The following is a 23,521-nucleotide window of genomic DNA, read 5'->3' as shown; positions in this document are numbered from 1 at the left end:
AAATGTCCTAAATATACAATTCTGTCTGCCTTGGAAGAGCAAACACTTCAAGGCTCGACACTGAAGGCGCTGCGTCTAGTTCCACTAGATGTCAGTCAAGACCAAGCGACTGAGCTCTGCACATCTGCAAATTGCTTTCTCATCTAAACCCTTGCCTGTTGCTAAATACATTGGACAACAGCTTTCCATGGTTGGTTGGTATGTGTAATAGTATTGTTTTGGATGTAGGTGGAAGAGGCCATCTTATGGCACTGTAAGTTAAACAAATTGGGTTAAGTTACTGGGCAATCTAGTTGGGTGTTTGTGGCTCTCTTAACCACATCAGAGATATTTAATATAATATTAGATATTTCCAGATATATTTCTCTGTGCTGCAGTGATCATCTGTAGCTTCTGAGCTAAAGAATAAAGGGTAATTAAATATTTCCTTGGATTTTTTTTTTAATCTGTCTGTCATTTGAGCTCTGTTACCTGATATTTTACCAGTGCAGGGCTTTTCTCTGTGTACTGTCTGTGAGTGTATGGATGTCTTGGTTTTAGATACCACAAACCATGGAGGTTCCCTCAGTTCCCTTCAGGATGTTTTTCACAAGCTGAATGAGGAGGCTTCTTTTTGCTTTAGTTAACATTAATGATTTAAACGCCATAGCAATATGCTATTACTTAATAAGAGCTTATGAGTATGTATTTTCATCATACTGTAGCACACACTCAATGACTTTCATTTGAATGATACCTTGAAAAAATTTCCCTGTCTTGAACTGGACATGTTGTGCTACCTGTAATTGCCTAGGATGATTCACTCAAATGGTCTTGATTACTGTTGGGCTTGCCTCCATGGTTGTAATGTTGCTTTTCATATTCCACTGACATTTGCTCCAAATACAAGAAACATACTGTCAGTCTAAGGAGTGTGGTGTTATCATAAGTTTTTATGGAGTGTAAGGCTCATCCATATCAAAGGCTTTTAATTTTTAGGAAGAAAATGCTGAGGAATTAAGGAAGAAATCAAACAAGTCTTCTGAAACTAAAGAGTTCAGAACTTCAGAGAATTTTGTAGACTTGGTATTTTTTGAAATTACAGGTGCTGAAATTTGCCTCTGCTACAAGCTTCAGATTTTAGGGAGAGAGTGGATGCACAGCATCAAGGGCTTATAGACAGAGTTCTAACCAGAAGAAAAGCTTTATGAGACTTATATTGGGAATCCTACAAACAAAGAAAACTCTTTGATCACAGTCCTCTCCTCTTGCTGAAAGACAATGTAGGGAATAAAGGAGAATTTTCAGGTCTAAGTACAACTTGGTTTTTGCCAGGTAAAATGAAAAAGTGCATAAGGTTCAAAAAGAGTTATAAAGAGGAATTGAAGACAAAGTGTGGGACCTGTACATGATTTGATGTATCATTTAGGCTCTTTCCTTTGATATACTCAAGTGGTAGAACCAGGGAAATTCTGGTAAAGGACTTCTGAGGGCTGAAGTTGAATTATGTTAGAGACAGAAACACAAAATACCTGTCTTTCAAGAACATACTGGTGAGAAAAAGAGAAGTGGCCACTTCAAGATAAGTGGGGAAAGAAAAAAGTATTGGATGTGTTTGAATGATTTCAGTTCACATTCTATGTATAGAATGCAAGATAGTGCAATTTTTTATTTAAAAACAAACAGAATAAAGTCAAGGTGATTTGTCCCTTTTAAACTTTGAAAGTCATTCTAATCAGCAACAAGTATGAAGTCAGTGCTTCTTTCAAGCTACAGTAATGCTACAAATTCCCTGGCTTTGCAAGGGAATGGCTGAGATTCTCTCTGGCCATGTGTATCTTCCTGGGTGATAGTAAAGTTGCCTGAAGGATCTTTTTAAAATTTTTCTTTGAAAAGACAAACCTCCCTATATGAAAGAGTCAAGTACAATGTAACAACTTCCACTTGCTCAGAGAGAGGGATTAGAGAAATGAGAGTTCTTGTAGACAAAATGTTAGACTTACTTAAAACTGTGTAAGAAACAGAATGCATGACTGCCCAGCTGAGTCTTTTCCCTGGTTGTAGCCACTTAACTTGCTGCTGCAGCCACTCTTTGTGAGGAAAATGTGAGAAACACAGCTTCACGGTAACAACTGTCTGGAACATGTTTCATTTATTTCTGTTATGAAGTTATAAATATATATAGTGCTTAAAGTGAGAGATGCAATTATGCTGCGTGGTTACACTGTCTGTTGCTGCTGAGGAATCCAGCACTTAACAGCTGGTAGCAGAGGTGAATAAATTAGGTTACAAGGTGGTTCACAACACCCAGCAGGTGATGGGCGACAGTGGCTGTTGTGTATGATGTGTCCAGTGATGATTGATCAAGCATGAAGAATTGGATTTCTGACTTCTGACATCTTGCATTGCATCTCAGAATGTTTCTTTCTCCTGAAGTTCAGGGGTAGAAATGCTTCTAGTGGGGTTTTGAAACTCATTTTGCTTTATTATCAGCTTTAGTCAGTTCTCCATGATATGATTATTTATGGGACTGAAAGAGATTCTTAAACAAGCATTTGAGACTCTCTCCTTGTTCATGTTTGCAGCTCAAATCCAATCCTAGCAATAATGAGGAAAAAGAAGCCCAGACTCAGCTGACAAAATCTGATGAGCTGCAGCGCCTACATTCACAAGCATTATCTGCCTACCAGCAAGAGGATTATGAAGCTGCTATTTCTCTTCTTGATGAAATCTTGGCAGTAAGTGTTAAGTCAGATGGTACTGTGAAAGTAAGAGCTTCTGACGTCTTTGTTTTTGTTGAATAGTTTCTTTACTGATGTGAAAATAACTTTGGTGTAAACGGTTTAGTTTTGCTGAGCACTGCAGGTCTGTTAATAGTGTTGGAGAGAGGAGAGGGCTGAGCACTAGTGGCAGAGGAAGTCATAGTCTGTCTAAAGATACTTCAGTGACACCTCAATTACAGATAACTTTATTGATTATACTTGCCTGTTTTTCTACAATTTGTTCTTCTTGGGGAAGCTGGGAAGAAGTTTTTCTGAAATCAATGGAGTTTTGTCAAGTATAGAAGTTACACGATTTTTAATCTGGATTTTTCATTGCATATATGCCAACAGTTTTTGTCTTGAGAAAGTGAAGTAAAATAAGATTTAAAAAAACCCTACAAAATTAAAAATGTAGATAGCTAGCTGAATTTTCATCTTGTTCCTTAGGTATCTGTATCTGTTGAATCTTAATTGGTATAAATAGCCTGATAGTGCAAGTGTAAATAACTCAATCATGTGGGCATTTTGTGTGTCATACAGAAATACACTAAAAGACAGTTATGTGCTATGACTCTGCACATACAAATTAGTGCTGTTGACTTGGAGTTTACAACCTTGGAGCTTTTGGTGATGAAACTGCCACAGTGCAGGAATTGGTTTATGGGGAGGCAATGTGGAAAAGCAGGAAAGCCTCCTCTAAGAGGGTCATTTCTGAACAACTGATAAGACTTGGACAGATTTAATTCCCTAAATCAAATTTTGATAGGCAGTTCCTTGTGAGTAATTAGTTTTGCCTTACTGTGACAATTTTACCTCTCTTTATTCCTAAAATCCAAATATTAAGGTCAAACTTGGTGTAGCTGCATCTTACCCACAGGCTGCTTCCTAGAGGACAACTGACAGCTTGGTCCTTGCTGTTCATTACCTCTGTTCTTTTGGGAAGATACAGTAATTTATGATTCTGATATCCTTTCCTGGAGGCTCAACAGACTGTCCTAGTTTAAGCAATGCCAGTAGATTTAATTCATCTCTCTGCATGAGTTCATTGCATAATTTACAAAATTTTCAGGCCTTTGTTTTTCTATTTGGGCAGGTGCATCACAGCATCCACCAGGAAGCAGAGATGCTAATTTCATGAGCTCTGCATGCAGCTTGAACCTTATGCTGTTGCAGTTGGCAAAGTGAAATTAAATGGGATTTTTCTTTTGGGGAGGAAAAGATGTGAAGTGTTATGGACCAAAAACAAGCTTTAATTTTGATTTCTCAAGGTTTGTGTTTGGGATGCAGAGCTACGGGAACTTCGAGCAGAGTGTTACATAAAGGAAGGGGAACCAAGCAAAGCCATTAGTGACTTGAAAGCTGCTGCCAAATTAAAGAATGATAATACTGAAGCCTTCTATAAAATCAGCAGAATATATTATCAGCTGGGGGACCATGAATTATCTCTCAGGTAATTTTACTATTTGCTGTAATCATTATAATTGAGACAGAAAATATAATTATATAGGTAATGATAAACCATGAAGTATCTGTTGTGTGAGGTTTGGATGGAGAATCAACTGTGGTCTAGATCTGATCAAGGGAGTTCCTTTCTAGCAACTGATTGGCAGTGAAGAAACCCATGTTTATTCTTGGCAGTACCAGCCATGAATGGTTCCAGGCAGCTTGTTTCCTTAAACAGAAGCCAGAGTCCCTCTCCATCCGAGTTGCTTACCAGTGCTGTTCTCATTGCATTTCTCCTAGAAGGAAGTGCTTCTCTAAATTTCCTGTAGTGGAGCTTGTTTAACATTAAACCTCTATTGAAGTTAAGTTTAAAATGGAAACAGAAGATGTATACATTCATGTTGCAAGCTTAATAAATAAAAAGTATAGGAGCATCCAAGCATGAAGAGCTTGGGGTGCAGAGCTGTTTGCCTCTCATTCCTGCAGACAGTCCTGGATGACTTTTTGATAATGCCCTGTCCTTTTATTCATACTGAGTTAAATTTAAGGTCTTATTCCCATATGTCCCTAGTCTGTCTGGCAGATAACAGTCCAGATTGGGCAAGGGCAGTTCAGTTTGTGCTCTGAGCCTAGCTGCACAAATGATGGAATTCTTCCTGTTGCACAGAAGTAGTTTCTGTGCCAGTCATAATTTCAGATGTGCTGCCTTCATCTCCAGAATCCTTCGAATATGATTTCTGCCACAGAGTCCCTTCAATAAGGTGAAGAGAACTGAAAAAGTCTGTGTTTCTTTTTTTGGCAGATGGAAACTGTATGTGATTATACTTGCAAAAGTTCGTTTTATAGCTGGCCAAAAGTAAACATGAAAGTAATTGGTTTGCATTAGGCATTTTCTTTACAGAGCCTACTTAATCTTGTGAGCTCGTAGGTCACTTCTGTGATGACTTTTGGGATGTGGCCATCACTTTGCCCAGTGATTTCAAGTATAGGTGGTGTTTAAAAGCACAACAGAGGGCACTGTTGAAGAACAGAATGAATCAGAAAGAGATAATTCTCTTTCCTTTATTCTTATCTGATGCCATTAATTTTTGCATCACGAGGTATGCTGAGAAGCTCTTGGACTTGCTGAGTGCTATCTCTTGTCCTTCCCTTAGTTTCTTCCTCTTAAAGGCCTAATTATTTTCAAATAGTAAGATATTTTTGTCTATGCTTAGGAACAAAATAAGATTTTGTAATCTCTTGCTGAAATTGACATAGTGGTTGTGCTATGATAACTCTATGGGATCCATAACATTTATTCCTTCATGTGACTGCATTCTGGAGGTTTTATGGGATTTTTTTTTAGACTTTGGACTATTGTGACACATATTTTCCCTAATCAGAGTCTGATTAAACATTCTTCACGGTGAAACACCAGCCTCAGGCTTGGCTGAGATTCCATCAAGGAGGTTTGTGTCTTAGTTGAGCTTTCTATTTCAAGCGACACAAAATACACTTGAATGTAGGGATTTGTAATATCTGAGTTACAACTGATGGTAATTTTCCTATCTATTCATCTGATAACTGCTAAATATAATTTCTTTCACAGAGTGCCTTTTTCTTCAAAGGTATTCTTCAGGTCTTTAGTCAGTTTTTAATGTAGCATTTAATCTTTTGTGTGTTTGGCAATACAAAAGAATTAAAAACAAACCCAGATAAATATCCCTATATATTTTGGAATACTCTTTTTGGTCTTACTTTATATTAATATTTGGATGAAGGGAGAGATCTGTGAAAGAACTCGTGTTGTTCTGAACAGTTTATATGTATGCTGCATTGTGTCTCCAGGCAAAATTTCATAGTATGTGGTGACCTAGGTGTGGTTTGTTTGTTTTTTTGTTTTCTTTCCCCACTTCTCCTTACCTCCCTGTGAAAAGTGAGGTCCGGGAGTGTCTGAAACTGGACCAAGACCATAAGCAGTGCTTCTCTCTCTATAAGCAAGTAAAGAAACTCAATAAGCAGATCGAGTCAGCAGAGGAACTCATCAGAGAAGGCAGGTAAGTATTCACTACTATATAAAATGGGAAAAAAAATAGAAAAAACTCACAATTGAGGCACCAACTTACTGATTGAGGAGCTGATTAAAGTGATGCTTTTTGCATGTGTCAGTTGAAGTGGGTACTGAGCAGAGCTCTCAAATTACAATTAAAATAAATATTGACTTGCATAGCAACTATTCTATTCTGATTCCTTCTGATGCCACTGTGTCCTTTTTGCATACTTAACTTCTTTCTGCAGCAGGTAGTAAGACAAATATAGGGATGGGAATTTTCAGCTCATATATTTCAGTAATATATTATTAGTCAGCACTGATGGGACCCCACCTGAGCACTGGGCTCCCCAGTGCAGGAGAGATGAAGCTACTGAGAAAGTCCAGTGAAGTTCCACTCCAAGGAAAGGCTGGGGTGGCTGAGAGTGTTTGCCCTGAGACTTCTCTGCTACAGGGTGATTTCATCAATGTACATGAAGGGAGGGTGCAAAGAGGGTGGAGCCAGGCTCTGCTCAGTTGTGTTCTGTGTTGGGATCAGGCCAATGGATGCAAACTGAAACATGAAATTCCATGGAAACATCAGGATATGTTTTTAACACTGCCTCATTTTCACTGGTGTAGGTTGTCCAGGAGGGTTATGGAGTCTCCCCACTTTAGAGTTATACAAAAGCATTTTGGACACAGTCGTAGACAGATTTCTAGAGGTAGCCCTGTGTGGGCAGTGGGGTTAGATGAGATGATTTCTAAGAGTTCCTTCCAACTTCAGCTATTCTGTGATGAAAGGACTGTATCTTAAGATTAAAACCACTTAGTAACTCTGCAGTGCCTTGATGGCTGAAGTGGTTCTGACTGATAAACTTTTTTTCTTCCATGCACCCTGTTAAATGATAGGAACTGCCTTTGTGTTCTTGTAGTTCCTGCTTTACTTCTGTTTTGTGTTCCCAAACACATGACATCCAGCTGTAAGGACCCCGAATAAATCATTAGACATTGTCAAGTTGGCTTTTGTAAATGAAGTATATCAGGAATGTGAATTAGCACAACTGATGCCACTTCTATTAAGCCAGAAGTCTGTTTGGACTCTTTTCACTTATTTAATCCAGCATCAGCGAAGTTTCAGGGAGTCTAAGAGTTTGCATTTCTCTAACTTGTAGCAACCCGTGAATTCAATCTCACTCTTGTATTTTTATGTAAATGTTGTAATCTGTCACTCAAACCATGTAACTTTAGCATTTTGAGGCCTTCACAGCAAAATAACACTTTACTGTGTGACTTGTGAAGAAGAAAAGGCAAAAACATCTGCCTGATTAAAACTGGCATAAGGAGCTTTTTTGTACCTCTGTGAATAGGTACCTTTTGTAGTGTGCAGGGTAGTCTGGACCCTTAGTGTGAGCACAGAACTGAGTCCATCTCAGGTATCAGTGGGGGAGATGCTTATTTTGAAGTGGAGTGTCATGTTGGACAGGAGGCAAATCTGGAGACCCTTGGCTGTGCATAATGAAGGATTGCTGTTGTTACCTTGTGCATAAGCCTGACAGTCCTTGTGCCTTCTCTTCTGTCTCTCCGCACAGAAAAGGGAATGGGAATGTAATTATTAAAGTGCCTGCACGTTTTCTTTGTACTGTTGTTTCACCCCTCACCTTTAAGGCTATGGAAGGGAAGGTCCTTTGGTAGAAGGATGGGAGAATCTATGAATTTTAAGAATTTTTAAATAAAATGCAACACCCTGAGACAGTGATTACATTTCATGATATTACGCTTTATGATTTAAACAGGTATGAAGATGCTATCAGTAAATATGAGTCTGTAATGAAAACTGAGCCAGAAGTCCCAATTTATTCTACTCGTGCCAAAGAAAGGATCTGTCACTGCTTATCAAAGGTAATTCTGCTTATCTCCCTCTAAATGTCTTCAAGACAAACATGAAACAAAACTTCCACAACTACATGAGTTTGGTTTTACTTTTGCCTCTCTAGAATCAGCAGGCTACAGAAGCCATCAAACTTTGTTCAGAAGTTCTGCAGCTGGAGCCAGCCAATGTGAATGCCCTGAAAGACAGAGCAGAAGCTTATTTGCTAGAAGACATGTATGAAGAAGGTACACTTGTATGCTGGTGGCATATACTTAATGTGGACATTTAAAATGTAGTCAGCATTTCAAAGGTGTTTTTTTTTTTAACATGCGCTTTGATTCTACACCATGTTATCCTTAATTAGGCCTGGTAGTTGCAGATTTACAAAAATACTTGATGGTAATTTTGTCTTGATTAGTGTAAGTGGAATGTACTTGTTTTATCTACAGCAGAGTTGTCTTTACAACAGTGGACTGTGTTCAGGATGTTTTATGAGACTGCAGATTACTCAACTCAGAGACGTTTATATAATCAGCAATGTCAGAGAATTGCATTTAGAGGTAAAAGGTAATTAGAGTTAGGGTAATGTAAATCCATTTTAGGAGCTCCATTTTCATGTCTTGAGATGGCAGCAATAAATAATACTGTTCTATTCTCTAGCATGTGCTGAGGGCAGAAGACAGTAACAGCCATTGCTTCTCCTCCCTGGATCTCTGTAGTGTTGCTCAGAGAGTAAACTTAGTCTGTTCCTGAGGCTGCATTTTCCATATGGAGTTTCTGTACAATGCATCCTATTACATGGAGTGATAGAAATGACCTCTAAGATTATCAAGTCCAACCATTAACCCAGCACTGCCAAGTCCACCACTAAACTGTGTCTCCAAATGCCATATCTGCATCACTTTTAAATACCTCCAGGGAGGTGACTCAAACTGTAGCAAATTGGAAGAAAGAAAAGTTTTTTAACAAGGTTCTGTACAAGTGCAGACAGCCAGCCTGGTCTTGTGCTGGGGCAAATGCCTCCCTGTTACAGGATATAAGGAAACAGAGAGGACCTACCTGGGATCTGTGAGAGCTTGTTTCCTGTGCTGGTGCCTGCTGGGCTTGGTCTAGCCTGGTTCCAAGTGAAGAACCGTGCTAGAGCAGAACTCCAGATTGTGTAACATCTCCTGTGCCTTCCTCCTGCCCTTGACAGCAGCGAGGTGGATGTAGTTATACTCTGCCTTCCAGCAGAGCCTCCATCAACAGCATTACAGCCCATTACTGTTCATCTGCCTGGAGGTGTCTTCATTTATCTTTTGATGGCTGGTTTCTCTTTGCCATAGAGAATACCAGAGCAATTAAAATTGTAGACTCATATTTAAAGGGGCAAAATGATTCTCATTCTTCCCTCAAAAATATTTTCAAGCTGGAGGCACCTATTTTCCTGTTAAAGGTAGGAAATTTCAAAGTACTTGTAATTCAGAACTTAGAAGGTGATTATTGTTAAGTATTCAAGATGCAGTTCACCTTGTATAGCTGTGTTCATGAGATGGTTTTAATTACTTCATAATCACATGGGATCCAGGGCTTGTCTACAGAGACAGATGTTTAATGACTCCATTTCTGGCATACCTCATAAGTACAGGAGTCTTTCTGTCTAGAGCACAGGTTTTGAGAAAAAAGGAAAAAACCTGCCTTGCTGTTTCAAAATTAGTCAGAACATATTAATTTTTGTGTTTTCTTTTTTCCCCTCCCCACTCTACTACTGTGGAGGTTTCAGTAAGAACATAAACAGTTCTGTTATTTCTCTTAACAGTCTTGGCATGGATGTAGGTTGTCTGCAGTTGCTCCTGTTTGATGGGAAATTGGCAATCATTCCACATATAGAATTAATCAGTCACCATTTTAAAAACTCAGGCAAGATACCAAAGCCAGCAAAGTTGTTTAGAGATACAATATGATTACCTTTTGAGAGATCATGAAGATTCTTGTACGGAAATAATGAGAGTTAGATTTGACTGAAGTATTTAAACTGAAAGTGACACTGGGGAATAGTTGTTCCTTTCACATCATGGAGCAGGATGACAGGAAGTTTTCTGAACTAGCAGGCCAATAAGAAGCAGCAGTGACTCTTCTGTTTGCTTCTGAGGTACTACTACTTTTAGAAATAGTGACTCAAAAGAATTTATTAAATCTCTCACTTGACATAGTAGGAATTAGTAATAAGTCTCCTGGCTTCATAGCAAATTTCTTGTGGTTATTAAGTTGCCATCCTTTTCCACCTGCTTCCATCCTTTGCCCCTCAGATGGAGAGAGTAATTAGCTCTCTGAAGGAGGAAAATCCCTATACTGAAGTGTACCATCAAAATTAAGGAGGGAAAGTGCAACGTGTACTTGCAGAGTGTGCTGGATGCATTCTCTCTGCAGTGTGCAGCACTGAAACACCTTCCCTTGTGCTTAATGCTTGCAGTCCTTAAATATAAGGAAGTTGATTTAAAAAAAAAAAAGATAAATCTGATACTGTCATGGTATCAGGTAGTTGGCCCCTGGGCAGGTTTCCCACAATGATGCTGTAGGTGATGTGGTGCTCAGGGAGGCTGAGCAATCTGACCTGCATTTGGCAGGACATTCCTCCTAGAATTACCTGAAGCAGATGAAGTTCAGTGGGGCTTAACATTATTGGTGTAATAAAGCAGAATAATGAAATCCCTGCATTTTTGCTGCTTTTATTAGTTTTGATAGCATATATTCAACACACGTGTTAGTGCACACTCCTGTTTTGGGGTTTTTTAAATGACTGGACAGATTATTAAAAATACCAGTAGAAGCCAGAATGCTTTATGCAGCAAGGGCGGTGTCCTGTGATGTGAAAATGAATGGAAATTTCATTTGGTTTGTAGTAGCCTAGGAAATTGTTTGGGCTCTGGCAATACTTTTTGGAGAGTTTTTTTTCAGTAACTGAAACAAGATTGCAGTGGTATCAGATGTCTGGGTAATACAAATTCATTAGCACTTCCTGCTGTCTTGCTCAGAAACAGTGAAAAACAAATGTAACACCTGCTGAGAAATAGCATCTGCTTGGAAATAATCTGATGCAAGTACTTTGTCTAACTTGAGAAACCTAAGAGACTTGGATCTGCCAATGAGACCTTGAGGATTATTATAACAGTGAAAGAAGACCAATCTTATTAAAGACTTCAACTTGCTTCCCTTGATAAATTTTGGTATTAAAGACTGTATAAACTTGGTGTCTTGCACTTGCAGTAATAATAGAATTTACTTAATGAAGTGTAGACCTCAAATTTCTTAAAAATTTTCTTCTCTTCCTTTCATTCCTGAGAAATTAAACTCTTGAAATAAAAGTGAGAGCATGCCTGTGGGGGAAAAAAACCCACTAAAATATAACTATTTGCATATTATGCATGCAGAGGTGTAAAAAGCCAATATTTGCCTTTTGCTAACAATGTGAACTGGTAGTCTGAAATCTGTCTTTATAGTCACTAAAGAGGAAGAGACTTTCTATTGTGTTGATTGAGTGCAGACTGGGGAAGAAGAAAATATTCATTTAAGGACTCCGGTTAAATCCTCCTTCAGTTGAACAACAATGTGGGACTAATGTGCAGTGGGCTTTTCAAGTACTAATTACTGAATGTTTCTTCTTGGTTTCTGTTTCTTCATCCCAGTCCAAGATACTCATTATGTTCATCCTTGTGGCTGTAGTAATGTCCAGAGAATGTTGTGACCTACATTGGTACTCTCCCTTGTTTTTCATTTCCCACAAGTGTGATGAATCTAAAGAAAGAAAATTACCTAATTCATGTGTGAAAGTGAATTTCCTCTATTCCAAGATTTTCTAATTTAGAAAAAAAAACCCCAAAACATGTAAAGTTGAAACTAAAGTTTTGATGTTTCTGTATGGTAATAACGAAGCTTCAGTTTTGTTGAGTGGCTGAGTTCTTTAACTGGAAGTTTGTAGAGTAGTGAAACCTTTTTTCATTGACTTTTTTTATAAAAGCTATTAAGGACTATGAGACTGCTCAAGCCAAAAGTGAAAATGACCAGCAGATTCGGGAAGGGCTGGAACGTGCCCAGAGAATGCTGAAGCAATCACAGAAGAGGGATTATTATAAAATCCTGGGAGTGAAAAGGTGAGATACTAATTCCAGAGATGATGATGTGAAAGATGGTTATTTAAACCAGTACTTCTAGGGCTGATCATTGAATTTGTTCTGCTGAGTGTTAATTTTTGTCTTGCTATCTTCACTCTTCTGCTGTACTGATTTTTAGTGCTCAGCTTGTAAAGTGGCATTTGTTTACAATTCCTTTAGAAGGAATTGAAAAACAACAGCAGGAAGAGAGGAAATTAGGAAGAAATTCTTAGTATAGATGACCCTGAGTCATATTGATGAGTTGGGGAAGAAGTGAAGACTGGCAAGAATTACTAAAAGTAACAAATTGTGGCATAGTGTGATAGATTGGAAGAGTCTTAAAGGACTGACTGAAAAACTTCCCTTGCTAATGAGGAGCAAGAAAAGTTCTGAACAAGTATTGGTCGTCCTTCCAATCGTGAACTAATTTGATCTGGTTTTTTGTTATTCATCTGATGGTAAATTCCTCAGACTGAGAACTATATTCTGCAGAGTCACTGGCAGTAGCATCTTTCCAAGAGAAGTATATGAGTGGTAAAGGAAGTGGTGGAAGGAAGGTGGTGAAGGAGTGAGGAATCTTTGCTTAAGGTTGCAACTTGCTTCCTTTGTTTTGTGTAAAGAGTCTTCAATGCCACTTGCAGAAGGTTAACAGCAAGCACCTCATAACTTTCCTGATGCCCTTAATTAGTGTCTCAGTGTTTAAAATAAACTTCATTAGTGTGGCATATGAGCAATCAGAAAATGAAGTTATCTGTAATTTTATTAATCTAGAAATGCTCGAAAGCAAGAAATCATAAAAGCTTACAGAAAGTTGGCATCCCAGTGGCACCCTGATAACTTCCAGAGCGAGGAAGAAAAAAAGAAAGCAGAGAAGAAATTCATCGATATCGCAGCTGCTAAAGAAGTCCTCACTGACCCAGGTAATGATGCAGTGGCTTCTTATTTTTAGTTACTTTTTTTATATTAAAATCGAAACAAACATGTAAGTCATAACAAGCACTTCAGCTTCCCTTTTTCCCTTTCTGCCCTTACCCATCTCTTAGTGAGAAAGCAGTACACTAATACTTGTATCCAGTCTATTGCAGGAAGTCAGATGTAATCTGTACTTATTGTGTTTGTTTCAGTGACTTTTGTTAAAAGTCAAATAAAAATTATATTTTGAAGATCTCTTCTAGGAATAATATCTTGTAGAGATTTCTAGGATTGACCAGCTCTGGATATACTTATGTCAAGGATACGTGTGTCTCCTCCTTCAAGTGCTATTGCAAAGTGCATTTTGATTATAACAGCAACTAAGTACTCTGGGGCAACCCTGTTGTTCCTGTGCCGTGATTCCACCTTGGTTTTGTTTCCTCCAGAAATGAGGCGGAAGTTTGACGCAGGAGAGGACCCACTGGATGCGGAGAGTCAGCAGGGTGGCAACAACCCTTTCCACAGGAGCTGGAACACGTGGCAGGGATTCAACCCCTTTGGTTCTGGAGGAGGACCATTTACATTCAAATTTCACTTCAGTTAGAGCCAAGACTGTTTCTGCGTGGCTGCTGCTGTTTTTTACTTAATTCATTGAAAAATAAAACGTCTCTCAGTTCAAGACCCAAAATCTTAATTTCTATAATGTTGTCCTTAACCCAGAGTCTTACTGCACTAGAAGGAAGCTCCTTTTTTCTTTCATTGGTTTGGGTTTGTGATGAGCTTGACAAGTTCACACTGATGGGGGTTGTGCTGCCTTTGTATTTGCTGTGGATATGCAGGACACGTTTATTCCTACGGATGGAAAAAACAGTAAGATGCTACTTAGGACAACACTTAAATTTAGAATTCAAGTATATGCTTAAAGATAAAAATGCATGTAAATATTTCTGTGGATTGGGGCCTAATAAACATGACAAGGGTAGTTACAGTAGTCTCTACGTTAACAAACTGTTGGTTGTGCTCAGCAGAATGATCCATCTCCCAGGATTTTTAAGAGGAAACCCAAGTGACCACCTGTTGGATTGGTGTTGGCAGTGCCAGAGGTGGGGAAGAGGCTGCGCACTGAACCAGTCCCAGCAATCGCTCTGGACAGAGTGCTTGGGAGTAACTGCATCTGAAATACCTGCTCACTTTGTTGTTCACTAACCTGAAATTAATTGGGGTGATTTTCTTGGTGGAATTGTCAGCAGTGAGATGGGGATGGGGGGAAAGACTTGTTTTTCAGAACACTTCTTTTCTGAATTTGATTTTGGGTGTTTGTTAAGTATGATTTTTGAGTAGTTTGCACTTCAACAAAATACCTGCTTCAGATTTGAGCAGAAAGTTTGATGTGACATTTCCCTGACTCTGCAGCAATTTGTTGGTTCTGTACATAAAGTCAGAACTGAGACAGGTTGTGATGTGAGTGTACTGCAGGAATGTGATATTAACTCCAGCCTTACACTGCAATACAACTTCAATTCTGCTGGATGATGCAACAGGGAGTTCATACGACATGAAATTGTAGTAATTTTATGTTTCATGTAACAGCATTGGTACCGCAGAGACAGCTGTGTGCAAAAAGCGGGACTCGCTTCCCACTAGCCAAAAGTCTAATTTTTTTTCTATATGCACGTACTTAAAATGGGTTGGGTGTAGTTGTTGGAGTCGTGTGAATGCACTGTGTGGTATTACCAGGGCTGCAGCTGGTAGGAGTGAGGAGTCTTCTCCTTCTGTTACTTCATCTGTCATAATTACTGACATAATTACTGAGTTTCATCAGCAGCCATTTTCTTGGAATGCAAGAATTACAGTTGATCAGTGTTGTCTTGATTGGATTTTAACTGGAAAACAATAATCAGTTGATAGGAGTCTTCTCTCACTTCAACTTGAAAACCTAAGCAGCCTCAGTAAAACAAATGAAATAAGCAAATAAGGTCTTCAGTCTGAAAGGGATTGGCTTCTTACTGTAGCAGAAGCAGAGCCCTTGGCTCCTGCCTCAAGTACTTCACCAACGCAGTTGTGAGGCCAGGCAGCTTTGTAAAATGTTTTTCAACAGTGGTTTAAAAGTCAGTGTTCACAAACTTATCTGCAAACTGAGGAGGCTGTGTGGTGATTCCTCATGGTTTATGGTACAAAACCACCACAGCAGCCTCTTAAACTCCAGTGTTGGATGTTCACTCAGTTGAATAACTTTCTACAAGTTCAGCTTGTGCTTGTTACATGTCGGAAACATTTTTGCTTGAAGTGTTAGAGATGCTCAGGGCTGTTGAGTGCGCTCAAGGCTGGCACAGCTCTCAGGGGCTGGGGCTCAGACACAGGAACTGACTGCAGAGTGAGGAGCCTGCTGCCCCATGGGCTTGGCCTCTGTGCACCTGCTGCCTGCTGGCACTTCCTAAAGTTGGGCAGGTAGCCGTGGGGGGCAGCTGTCCGTGACCGCCTGCAGCTCTTGTCAGCCCTGGGCCCTGAGGGGTGAGCTCCACCCAGCCGCGCTGGCCCTGGCGTTGTGTGTGAGCCATTGCAACACTTTTGTATTCCTTGTTCACTACGGCAGGGGCTGCTTCAGAATGAGTATTGAATGAGCAGCATGAGCGATGTGCCCGATGTTGTACATGCAGGAGTGGCTGGGCTATGGGACGTCACAGTAAAGACTACAGACAGCTGTGCTTGTGTGCCAGGGGGCTGCTGGCAGTAAGTTCTCTCTCAAAGGACTGCCCGCATGCAGCTTTAAAAGAGAATTGTTTCCTGAGGTTTAGTTTTGTTTTGTCTAGAGAAGAAATAAGATGTTCCCTCATGAGTAAATTCTTCATACAAGGCACTGATGTTGGAGCAGTGTGGGTTTGTTTCTCGGAGGCAGCGGGACAGAGAGGAACAAAAAAGGACCGTGTGCATTTTGAAAATGAATGAACGGGAATGGGAAAATTACATTTCAAGAACAAAAAAGCTTGAATGTAGTCAGTAGAAGAAGGAAGATGATTAATGTATGATTGCTGTTCATAGATTCCTTTTGTTGGAAGACAGGTTCTTGGAAACAATAGCAAAATGTGACAGTGGAGAACAAGGCTTTCCTGGTACTGAGCAGCTGCTGTGCACAAGTGTTACCACCCCGGTGCTGTTTTGAAGGGCATTGAGGTATTCTGGGAAAACAGAAAGACAAAACTGTGTTTAAAGGAAACCATTTATGTTGCAAGGCTCTCCAGCTCCGGCGCTGCATTTCCTGACATGACTCTGGCAAATGAAGTGCTGGTCCCATGCTGAGTGTTAATGATGCAGGTGACACGCCAGGAAGCTGAACTCGCCTTTTTATTTATTCGTGGGTGTCTGTAGTGCAATAATGTTCAGTAACTGAACATTGAAGTAAATGTCTCGGTAGTTTGTCAACCCTGAGATGTGCATGAAGCATTGTTCCCATCATTGGCCTGTCTGTAGATGCAAACTTTCTCTGTGGAGCTCTTTCAGTTTTAATAAACTCGTTTCCAACTTGTTTTAAAATGGAGGTGAGGGGGGGAGCATATTTTACTTGGTAAAATACTGATATAATAATTGATCAGTATTAAAAGAGAATCAAAGTGAATTACAAACTGAAGAGCTCAAACTTGTGACATAAGCAGAAAACGTGTTAGCTTAAACTTTTCTTAAAAAAACACACAAACCCTAACACTTATTATCTTTTCAGTTTTCAGACCAGTGTTTGGAACAAGAATTATTCTTCTGTTTAGGGCTGTGATTTATAGGAGCTTTGCTGGAAACTAGCCAGGATAGCATTTAAAAGTGCCTTATTTTAAGGTATTGTTTGCTCTGTAATACACACATTTATCCATAAAGCTGCAACAAAATTAATGGGAGGATAATTTTTTCTTTGCCCTCAGCAAATGACTAAGTAGCAGTTTCATGTTTTAAGAAGGGTAAGTAAAGTTAGCCAGAGATTTATCAAATGTTTCAAATTATAAAATGTCTTTCTATGGAATCATAAATCTACAAAGCAAGAACTGTTTTTTCTAGAACTGTGGGAATTATTTTATGGTATTTTTCACAATAAAGATATTTATGATGACAAGAAAGCACCGCTGTGTATTTGTCTTCCCTTCTTTCCTCATGCTGCTCCTCAGGTTTGAAGCTGGAGCTGTTCAGGAATGCACAGGGCACTTGTGCAGGCGAGGGAGGAGGAAGCAGCCACATTCTGTGTGGAAGAGAACCTTGTTGTGTAGAGGTCAACTAGAGCAACTGTAGAAGCCCTGTGGAGTGCTGATTTCACAGTGAGAACAACCAGCCCTTGGAATATCCCTGGGAAACGCTGGATTCCCCAGGGTTGGACAATAGGATTTGCCTGGTTGGGTGCTGAGTCATCTTACCTGGACCAAAGGTGCTTTTGCCAAAGAAGGCTGGACCAAGTGATCCTTGAGGTCCTTTCCAAGCTGGTATCATGTGATTCCATGAAGTCTCAGACTGAAGGCAAGTATTTGATTCAGGGAATGTGTTAAAAGGAACCTTACTGAGAAATATTTTTAGTATTAAAGCTCTAGCTCATCAACAACACTGCACTAATGCCTGGTTTGTTCATTTTCTGTTAAACTTATCAGCTGATCTCCAGAAGATCAAGACATAGAAAAGACTCTGTCATAGGAATATAAATTGTAAAAACCCTTCATTTGAATAGTTCAAATATTCTTTTGTTTACTTACTGAGTTGCACCATGTTTTGGCAACACTAAACCAGGATGTGTTTTCTTCCCTTTCACAGGGCAAAGCACAGAGACTGGAAATAAAAAATAAGCTCTCTCTGCACCTCTACATCTCGCCTCACAGCAGATGCCTTGATTTGAATATCGCTGTTGCTTCCCTGCAAAAACATTTTCTATAGAGGAAAGGCAGTTGAGGACTTGCTGCCATTTTTTTCTTTGTCTCTGTTAACCAAGTAGGGAATGGTTATTGTGTAATACAAAAAGAAAGAACAGAAACTAATCCATATTTTTTTCTCCAGTGGACCCTTTTAATATTTTGTACAACATACACAATCCATGGATTTAGTATTAAAATATAATATGCTAATGACTCAAAGTGCTGCCTTAAAGAGATGTTTAAAAAGTAGTGAGTAGGTTTGTGGGACCTTTCTTATTTTATAAACCACTATATATCTCAAAAAAAAGCTTTCTTTGAAATTAGTATTATGCAGGAAAAAAAACAGTAGAACATTTTGTACAAATACATAAAACACTAGAAAATTGCATGAAACCTTTTACACCTTCAAAATATCTCCAGCAAATTACATTTATAAAATTATATTCTAATCATTTAAGCAATCTCAAGGGAAAAGTATTTAAAAACTATTTCTTTTTTTAAAGCCAGTAGAGGTAATCCAATTTTAAAAAGAACGGGATGCAACAGAGAAAATGAACTTGAAGTCAGTGCTTGAATTACCCACTTTTTATACTGCATAACATGCGCACACAGATGATCATAATTAAAGAGAACTAAGGTTTCTTAAAGAACCTTTAACTTCTGTCCTAAAGCAAGTTTTCCAATATATGCCTCAAGCTTGGAATACCAGGGCAGATCCATGTGCAATGCTGCTGCAGAGTCAGGCAGCAGGATGGAAGTATAAATCTGAAAAATATTTTGAAAATAAAATAATGCAGAAAACAGTTGAATAATGGTCTGGGGGTTTTTCTCCTCTGCTATGGCAAATCAGTTACTTCCTTGTTATGCATGGAATTTATAGTAATGGTGCACAGGCATCTGCTGAGTCAATTACAAGTCCATCACCATGGTACAAAAGTACCAACTTAAAGTTGATGTTCAAATATGTTTGACTTGCTGCACGATGTCCTGAAGTAATGAAGATAACAAGCATAACAAAACAGCTCCTGCTCTGAAATGGGTCAGACATAAAGAGAACTGACATGAGGCTTTACTGACTTTTGCTCTTGGATTATACAGGAAATGCTCTGTTGGGTACTTCATACAAAGGAAATCCCTCAACAGACATTTAAAAACCTGTGTGTGACATGTTAAAATTGTTCAAAATACATAAAGGCAAGACCACAGAAAATACAAAGAGCTGTAAAAAATCTGCATGTCTCACATTCCTTAGTAATACGACTTGAAAGATATCAGCAACAGTGATTGTTGATATCAGTGATTTTAAATACTTGCTCTTACGGTAAGAAATTGTAAGTAACCAACAGCTGAGGACAATGACAGTGGATTCAAAATCTGCTTCATTTATCTCATTGTTTATTCAATTATTTCCTGCTATGGAAATAATGTGCAATTCTTGCTGATTCACCACTAAGTGCAAATTACCTGGTCTGGAAGATTTCTTATAAAAATGTGTGGTCCAATCCAATCCCATTTTGAAACCAGCACAGCCTGAACAACAGGGTGTGTATTTAAGGCACTCTATTTCACTTTGAGACACAAATTCCCCATTTTCAAATATGTGTATTGCAAGAATTTTTCCCTGCAATTTTGTGGGATGAAAATGTCAGTATCCCATTAAAGCAACAGTTTTGTGAGTACAGGTTTAGAAAATTACAGGAGACACCACTGATAGTCAAAAAATACTCATGTATTTTATTATTTTCTTTTCAGTTATAAACAGGACGATGATAATCAAAAGTGAGTAGAAACAGCTTTCAGGTACTGACCTTCTGATGCAATGTATGCTGGTCAAAAAATCACCTCAACCAAAACCATAATGGAATTTCATCACACACAAATATTTAAGTGGCCAAAAGGAGCCTAAGAATCAAAAATTAGTTTTAAAAATCTCTGAGAGTGCAGCAATCCTGCATAAAAATGAAGACTGTCATTCCTTGCTTTAGCTTCCACGTGGAGTTATCTCTCTGTGTGGTCTAAATTAGACATCTTATTTTTTGTGAAATTCTTTATTGTGACCATAGCATTTCTTGAGGGACAAAACTGTGGGCATAGAACCAAAATTTCTGATATTTAAATACAGTAGCCTAATGCATGGAATATGCACAAAACAGTTTTCAAGTACATATTTAATGTGTGTGTCCTCCCCTGGACTGACAATGCTGAGCACATCTTCCTGCACATTCCAAAGTCCTCTGGGCAAACTGTACTTTAAAGAAGGAAAAGAAAAGCAAAGCCATTGGGAAAGCTGCTCCATACCGGTTAAAAAACCCCAAACCCCCAAATACCTGTGGATTTCTCATTTTTGTATTGCATTTAAAATGTTTTAAATAACACTTTAATTTATAAAATATTTGACTTCACATTAAAGAATGCTGCAAAGAGTGCCAATGTAACAGCTGTAAATTCTGTTCAGTCCTTCCCAGAAGACTCTGGAGCTGTCACCATTGCTGGTCACAGGCTGTGCTAAAGTTCATCGTGCTTGAGCCCTGTAGCCAAAGGGGAAAAAATACATAAAAAGAGTTACATAGAGACAGTGCCTGGGTTTGTAAGATGTGTAAGATGTGGAGAAAACCTTTTAGTTTCCATATCCTGCTAATCAGTCAGTTCAACAATATGAACTTCTTTTTTGGAGCCTTGCTAGAAGCTGACCAGAAGCTTTCACAAAGAATAAAACCCACTAAGAATTCTTTAAAAGGAAAAGTGAATTTGTTCCTCCCCTCAAGACTTATAAATATTTATCTGCTAATTTTTTCTTCAACCCTGAGAGCTGAAATAATTTTTTCATTTTGTTTCACATTAGTCCAAGAAGTCAAGTGTTACTTACTGGGAGTCCTGCATATGTGTCTGTGGCTTTTTTTTTCATTTTGTGTTTTTTTTTTTTTTTTTGTCTGGGGCTTTCATGTTATTTAATTAATTCAGTTTAAAACAATTTCAGTTCAAAGAGAAAAAGCCAAACAAAACAACAAAAACCCCCAAACAAACAAAAAACGAAACCTCACCCCCCAAACTAACTAAAATAGAATTTAGTCTAGTGCAAAAAGGCTTGGATAGATAAGCCTGGAGAAAGAGAGATGCAGAGGCAAATTAACACTCAGTCCCCAGCTGCTTAATAGACATGAGCTTTAGATTATTCAAGTGAAGTCTAAGCTAATGTGCTTCACTTAATACTTGTGGCTAGTATTATGTAACTGTTGGTTGTGTTTGAGGTGCAGGAACAGAACCACTGAGCTTTCTCTTAGATTCTGGCATGAAACAAGAGGGTTTGTCCTGTCAGTGTAACTCCTGTGTAAAGAAGCATCACACAACTATCAAACCCATACTATTTCTCTAAGAACAAGGGAAATTACACAAATACAAGATTTGTGCCGACTGACCCCAATCTTAATTTCAACTGGACTGATATTTATTTTTAAAAGCTAACAGCTAAATATGCATGTAAATTACCTTTTTGAAATAACGATGATAGATTTTTCTTCTCTCTTTCAATCTGCTGTATTAAGTTTCGGATCTCAGAGTCATAATCAACCCATTCAGGAACTATCCGGGCAGCAGCCTTTAGTTTTGGTTCTTTGGTTTGGGGGTTGTTGCACTGAAAGTTTAAAACATATTAGATGTAAACAAAGCAAATGTGAAAATAACACCTTTTCAGAGAATTTAGCTCAAATGAATTGCAAATACTTTTCTTTTTGCTGACTGTCAGTATAGCACAGACATGGCTGGCACAAGACTACTAAGATTTGCAGAGTTGCCCAGAGAGATGCAAGGTTGACATTGGCACATTGAAACTGAACCTGATGTGGGTTTTGAACAGAGAGCACCTGTCTTTAGAGCACAAACTCATTCTAACAGTAAAGACACAAAGAAAACAAAAACTATTTGCATACTGAAAAATCACACCAAGTTCCAGCTGTCTGTTTTCCTTTCAAATTGTATCTAAAGCATCACAAATAGTGTATGTGTGTTGTCAAAAAATCTAAATGGGGGAAAAGGGGATGGGGATAATAATGACAGGAAAAAGATTTTTGTCTCTGTTTCTATTACCAAAGAATAACGTGGACAGTGTCCTGAGCATTATGCTTTTAAGACTTTGCTTCATCTCCTGTTCATAGCAATGAAACAGACCAAGAAAACCATGACAGAAGGTTCTGGAGGAACCTTCTATGTGGGGAGAACAGCAGCAGCCTTTAGCGCCCAGACAGGTAACAGCACTTTGTGACAGTTCCAATAACTTGGCTGACTGTGGAAAAATTATAAGGAAAATACATATATGGGCATGAAAAGCCTCAATCCCATCTGGTTAAGAAACAACAATACTTAATTTTTTGCTATAATTTTCAGCTTTAATATAAGCAGATTTGGTGCAGAGCAAGTGGGAGAGGTCTCAGAGGAAAAAATGTTTCAGAGGAAGGGATGGAATGTTGAAGTGCCTTCCAGCAAGGCTGCCTTCATGACATGACACATACTTAACCTGAAATGCCCCAAAATCACAGCAAAATTTTTAATCTGTACAACGCATTTAAATCAGGATCAACTCACCAGGTCTATTGTTTTAGCCTTTTTCTTGGATTTATCATCACACCAGGTTTCACACCAAAGCCACTCCTGAGGGAGAGACTTAATGGCTACTTGATGAATCATATTATTAGGAAGATCCTGTAAAAGTTTTGTAAAGCCATAAATTAGCACTGAATAGAAAACAGCTTTTAATTCCTTAAATTTGAAAAAAAACCCCTGACTCAAAGAACATATAGTACAAAAACATATAGTACATATGCCACTACTCTGAATTGAGACAACTTCTAGGAAAACAGATTCCAGAAATGAGCTTGAGAAGGAAAAGCTTTAAACTGCTATTCTGGCTGTGTTCCTTACTTCATTTCTGGGTTGGTTTTTTTTTTTGTTTTTGCCCTTTATTACATAGTCAGGTAATCTTGTCACGAAAACTCTGAGCCAAGATCTGGCTGAATGCAGGGAACAGCATTTATAAATGCTGTTCCCTGCAGGCACCTACTCTGGCCAGAGTTACAAAGAGCAGGGGCAGTAACTGGCACATCCATTTGTAAGCTCCCTCACATGTGCAACCCTTACATTATATTTTAGAATAAATGTCAGCACTCAAGTGTTAGTCGCTTATTTTGCCAATTCACACTGCTAAATGTGACAGAATAAAATAGCACATATTGCTGCATTATGAAAGATGTATAATTTAACTCAAATACAGACATTAGTACCAAAGAATTACATCAAATTATATGGAGAGCAAAGACATTCAACATTAATTGAAATGCTTTATTTTTTAAAAAACTTAAAATTTTTGGAAGGTAGTTTATCACCATTTGGAATGGTTTATCACCATTTCAATTCCAAAAGAAGAGAGACTGGTTTTCTGTTGTGCCTTTCTGACTTTCTAAATGAAATCACAATTCCTGAGTTACTACAGTACTTTTAGAAGCTGTCAATTTAAAAATTGTTACATGCAGTAAAATGTAGAAAGT

The 23,521-nt window shown here is 38.6% G+C and overlaps 2 protein-coding genes across 4 annotated transcripts in view; one reads left to right on the top strand and one right to left on the bottom strand.

Annotated features, from left to right (window-relative positions):
* DNAJC3 (DnaJ heat shock protein family (Hsp40) member C3) overlaps positions 1-17,207 on the top strand; it is a 30,462-nt gene extending 13,255 nt beyond the window's left edge. The window contains exons 5-12 of the mRNA XM_064408433.1: positions 2,565-2,717; positions 4,010-4,191; positions 6,101-6,220; positions 7,989-8,094; positions 8,190-8,310; positions 12,063-12,195; positions 12,967-13,115; positions 13,554-17,207. Of these exons, the coding sequence (XP_064264503.1) occupies positions 2,565-2,717; positions 4,010-4,191; positions 6,101-6,220; positions 7,989-8,094; positions 8,190-8,310; positions 12,063-12,195; positions 12,967-13,115; positions 13,554-13,711 (1,122 nt within the window). The 3' untranslated portion in view covers positions 13,712-17,207. The remainder of the gene's footprint in view (positions 1-2,564; positions 2,718-4,009; positions 4,192-6,100; positions 6,221-7,988; positions 8,095-8,189; positions 8,311-12,062; positions 12,196-12,966; positions 13,116-13,553) is intronic.
* Positions 17,208-19,692: 2,485 nt separating this feature from the next.
* Positions 19,693-23,521, bottom strand: part of UGGT2 (UDP-glucose glycoprotein glucosyltransferase 2) — a 76,189-nt gene continuing 72,360 nt past the window's right edge. For 2 of the 3 annotated variants that reach the window (XM_064408430.1, XM_064408431.1), the window contains exons 37-39: positions 22,563-22,679; positions 21,471-21,615; positions 19,693-20,512 (exon numbers count right to left, since the gene is read on the bottom strand). In XM_064408430.1, the coding sequence (XP_064264500.1) occupies positions 20,490-20,512; positions 21,471-21,615; positions 22,563-22,679 (285 nt within the window). In that variant the 3' untranslated portion in view covers positions 19,693-20,489. Of the gene's footprint in view, positions 20,513-21,470; positions 21,616-22,562; positions 22,680-23,521 lie in introns of those variants that run through there. The other variant, XR_010355923.1, reaches the window with a different exon arrangement.

The sequence above is a fragment of the Passer domesticus genome, chromosome 2 (genome assembly GCF_036417665.1).
Source record: "Passer domesticus isolate bPasDom1 chromosome 2, bPasDom1.hap1, whole genome shotgun sequence".
NCBI lineage: Eukaryota > Metazoa > Chordata > Aves > Passeriformes > Passeridae > Passer > Passer domesticus.
The sequence above is the reverse complement of the archived record's forward strand: the minus strand, read 5'-3'. Positions and strand labels throughout refer to the sequence as shown.